The sequence below is a fragment of the Vombatus ursinus genome, unplaced genomic scaffold (genome assembly GCF_900497805.2).
Source record: "Vombatus ursinus unplaced genomic scaffold, bare-nosed wombat genome assembly UNPS02014825.1, whole genome shotgun sequence".
Taxonomy (NCBI): Eukaryota; Metazoa; Chordata; class Mammalia; order Diprotodontia; family Vombatidae; genus Vombatus; species Vombatus ursinus.
In genome coordinates this window covers 2,922,989-2,927,044 of record NW_020954603.1, presented here as the reverse complement: position 1 = coordinate 2,927,044, position 4,056 = coordinate 2,922,989, and the positions used below count along the sequence as shown (strand labels likewise).

At 51.1% G+C, this 4,056-nt stretch overlaps 1 protein-coding gene across 5 annotated transcripts in view; it reads right to left on the bottom strand.

Annotated features, from left to right (window-relative positions):
* The window catches only part of SLC5A9 (solute carrier family 5 member 9), a 20,020-nt gene that overhangs the window by 2,756 nt on the left and 13,208 nt on the right, over positions 1 to 4,056 (bottom strand). For 4 of the 5 annotated variants that reach the window (XM_027838257.1, XM_027838259.1, XM_027838258.1 and 1 more), the window contains 3 exons: positions 3,485 to 3,653; positions 2,591 to 2,806; positions 1,867 to 2,023 (listed from right to left, as the gene is read on the bottom strand). In XM_027838257.1, the coding sequence (XP_027694058.1) occupies positions 1,867 to 2,023; positions 2,591 to 2,806; positions 3,485 to 3,653 (542 nt within the window). Of the gene's footprint in view, positions 1 to 1,866; positions 2,024 to 2,590; positions 2,807 to 3,243; positions 3,299 to 3,484; positions 3,654 to 4,056 lie in introns of those variants that run through there. The other variant, XM_027838262.1, reaches the window with a different exon arrangement.

The window sequence follows — 4,056 nt, the reverse complement described above, 5'->3', positions numbered from 1 at the left end:
ACCAAATTTTGATGATCCAAATGGGATCAGCTGACCTCTTTCTGTTCACCTCATTAGCTCCTTTTGCTTGTTGCCCACACTTTGTGCTTTTTGTGTGCAGTTGACATAATCATAGAAATGAAGGGGTGCAGATAAGAGAAATAATGAGAAATGCAAAACTGTTTACAAGTTGTTATCCTTTTATGAAGAGTGGAGGAATTTTTTTCTCATAGTATTAAGAGGACAGCTGGCCATTGATTGGTCAAAGATTGGCTACACCTTCAGTGATCTCTCAAAAAACTGAGTTTGGGGCAGCTAGGTGGAGCTGCTAGGTGGTGCAGTGGATAGAGCACCAGCCTTGGATTTAGGAAGACCTGAATTCAAATCCGACCTCAGACACATGATACTTACTAGCTGTGTGACCCTAGGCAAGTCACTTAACCCTGATTGCCTCACCAAAAAAAAAAAAACAACAACAAAAAACCAAAAAACAGAAAAACAAAAAAACAAACAAAAAGCTGAGTTTGCCAGTCCTGTGGGCAATCAAGACACATGCAAGGCAGGGAACAACTTGGGGGGAATATGGCCCCTGAGCCTCTTAGAGAAGGAGAAGGGGGGAGGATTTCATCTTCTTCCTCCAATCATCGGCCATGTATCAGAACTACTTACCCAGTAAGGGATGCTGCATCTAGGAGAGAGCAGAGAGAGTGACAGACACAAAGAGCTGGGACCAGGAAGCAGCTTCATAGAGCATGGTACATGGCAGCAGAGAACAGAGCTGCCTATGGATTCAAGAGAGGACTAGCTGTGGCAGTAGAGAATAGAGCCGCAGAGAGGAGCAGGCTTAGGGAGTCCAGCTGAGTGATCTGCTCAGCAGAGATACCATGCTCAGCATGAGATACCGCAAGAAGAAAAATTATATTGGGTCCTACAGTAATAGTTACACTGGCCACATGTGTTCCCTACATATATGCTTCGCTACCAATATACTCTAAGTCTGTGTTCACTTTTCCCATGGATGCCATATGTATTTGTGGGAGAGTGTGCCCTGAAGTTTATGGGGGAGTGTTTCATAGAACATGTCTTACGATTTTGTCTTGGTAATTGCTTTTGCTTTGAGCTCACTGTGTCTCCTGGCTGATGATTAATGGTAAGTTCACTGATAGGGGCTTAGGAGTGTGGACCCATAGGGTACTCTCTAACTAGAGGGAGTATTTATCATCACTCCCTCCACACAGCCTGCAAGCTTGTAACTTGAGGAGATAGACCAGAGGGGGTATTACATAAGTATAGACAGATTAGGGTGTTTTTTTTATTATTATTATTAGCTCTTTTCTTGGGTTTTGTTTCCTGTGAACTTGCTGTCTCAAGTTCTATTTCCCTTTTTACACTGTATCTACTTGCTATGGTACCTACACTTTCATGCAGGTATCCAAGTGTTATTCTCTCCATTTTAAAGAAGAAAACTAAGACTCAAAGATGGAAATGACTTGCCTACATCCCAGGGCAGCAAAACAGCAGAGCCAAGCTAGAACCCAGGCTTCCTGACTCCAGTTCAATGCAGCAAATGCTTATTAAGCACCTGCTGTATACAAGGAACTGAGCTAGGTTCTAGGAACACAGAAACAAACAGGAAAAGGATTCCTGCCCTCAAGGAGTTTCTATTCTATGGGTAAAAAAAAAAGCACATAAATAAATACAAAGTAATTGCAAGGGGGAAGGGAACCCTAGCATTTGGGAGGTTGAGGAAGGCTTCTTGTGGAAGCTGGAGCTGAACCTTGAAGGGAAGGAGTGTGAAACATCTCAAATCTTCTGGTACCGAGAGCACCACGAGAGGCTCTGGGAGCTGATTGCTTCTCCTGGCGCCTCCCCCCTGCACCAGCTCACCTGGGGATTCCTGCTTTTTAAGGTCGCTGTTCTCTGTTTGGCTCTCCTGGGCTGACAAGGCTGGTTTCCCGTCCCTCAGTGGGTGGGAGTGATAGTGCCCTTCCAGGCTGGGTGGGCTACGGTGCCGGTGCCGGGTCCACCAAGTCAGGGGAATAAGCTGCAGTGAGAGAATCCAGGGGTTCCAGTCAGAGGCCACTGGGATAAAAGCCTCCTGGGGGAGGAGGGACAGGCTCCCTGCTAAGGTGCTAGAGGCTGGGGAGACGGGGAAGTGGTGAGTACAGAGAGCCCTGAGCACCTAGTCAGACTCTTGCCTGGCTCTGACAAGTCCTTAATGAACACCTCTTCATTCATTCAGTAGCTCATTCAGTCATTCATTCTCAGGCCCCTCCCAGCCCTGACATCCCCTGTTCTCAGGCCCCTCCCAGCTCTGACATCCCATGTTCTAAGGCCCTCCCAGCCCTGACACTGCCTATTCTCAGGCCCCTCCCAGCTCTGCCATTCTGTCTTCAGGTCCCTGCAGCTCTGCTCTTCCACAGTCGAAGCTGACAGATCTAGAGCTGAAGGGAGCCTATGAGATCATCTAGCCTGAGCCTCATTTTACAAAGAAGGAAACTGAGGCCCACGAAACTGAGTCACTTAGGCATGACCACACCACATGTGGCAGAGCGAGGCTTCAGGCCTGGTGCTCTGATGTCCGGCCCCACCCTCTTGGGCTGGAACCTGCCTTCTCCTCAGGGATGGGGGGTGTGCAGAGGCTGACGACGATGATGACGAAGGTCGTGAGGCCACAGAGCAGCAGAGCAAAGTAGAGGTAGTGCACGTCCTTCAGCACGGCTGGCCGGGTGTCCGGCTCCCCACACAAAGGGGTCCCGTAGGAAAACTCCAGGATCATGCGGAGGGCGCCCACCACCAGGCCAGAGATGAGGCCCCAGAAGGCTCCCTGCAGAGAAAGGGCAGGGCCCCCAGGCAGGAGCTGGCCACTGAGGAGCTCAGGTGGCTCCCAAGGAGCCCGACCTCCCCGCCACCTAAACCCTGCCGCTGGACACTGACAGCTCGAGGCTAAGGCACCCCAGAGGACATCTCCGGCAGCCTCCCTCTCAGCTGAAGGCTTCCCTTTACAGCTGCTCTGACAGGGAGTCAGGCAGCCTAGAGCTGAACATCTCCAGAGACAAGGAGCTTAGGACCTCTCAAGCCTGTTGGATAGATCTTATTGTTAGAAAAATCTCTCTCATTTTGGGGGAAATTGAGGCCTGGAGAAGAAAAGGGGCCTGTATTTTCATTATGAATTATAGGATTATGGGGTCATAGGGTCAGTGCTGTGAGGAACCTCCTCATTTTGCAGAGACCAGGAGGGGAGAGAGTTGCCCAAGGTCTCACCTGTAGTAAGTGGCAAAGGCGGAGTCTTATTCAAAGTCTTCCCCGAATCCAGCCCCTTTTCAATGAGAGCCATTATGATAGTGGTGATAAACTCTCTACCACACCAACCCCGACCACCCCGTATTCTACAGAAGGAGAGATGACAGTTTCTCTCCATGTGCTTCAAGGCCTCCTCTTCCCAGGTCAGGGGTCTTGTAGGACCCAGGGTGGCTTCCTCCCCTCCCCAGCACCGGGCACTCACAGGCTCCGTGACCCGATGGCAGAAGATGGCCAGAACAAAGAGGGCGGTGATGGGGGGCGCCAGGTAGCTGGTGACTGACTGGATGTAGTCAAAGAGCTGCCCGCTGTTGGCGCTCTGGATGATGGGAATCCAGACGATGCTGACGACCACCAAGAACACGATGAACACCCTGTGGGGAGGGGGCCAGAGAAGGCCTCAGGCCTAGCCGGAGCTCTTGGGACCTGGCCACAGGGTGGAGGAGGGCCCAGACCCAGAAACTTCCCCAACCCCAGGGACAAAGTTATTTACTAGAGCAGGAAGAGCCTCAGCCTGCGAGTCTAGAAACTTGGGTTCTAGGTCCAGCTCCACCATTAACCTGCCACATGACCTTGGGTAAGTCTCGTTTCCCTACCTATAATATGAGGGATTTAGACCAGATGATCTCCAAGGTCCCTCCCAGCTCTGACCTTCCCTATTCTCAGGCCCCTCCCAGCTCTGACCTTCCCTATTCTCAGGCCCCTCCCAGCTCTGACCTTCCCTGTTCTCAGGCCCCTCCCAGCTCTGGCATTCCCTGTTCTAAGGCCCCTCCCAGC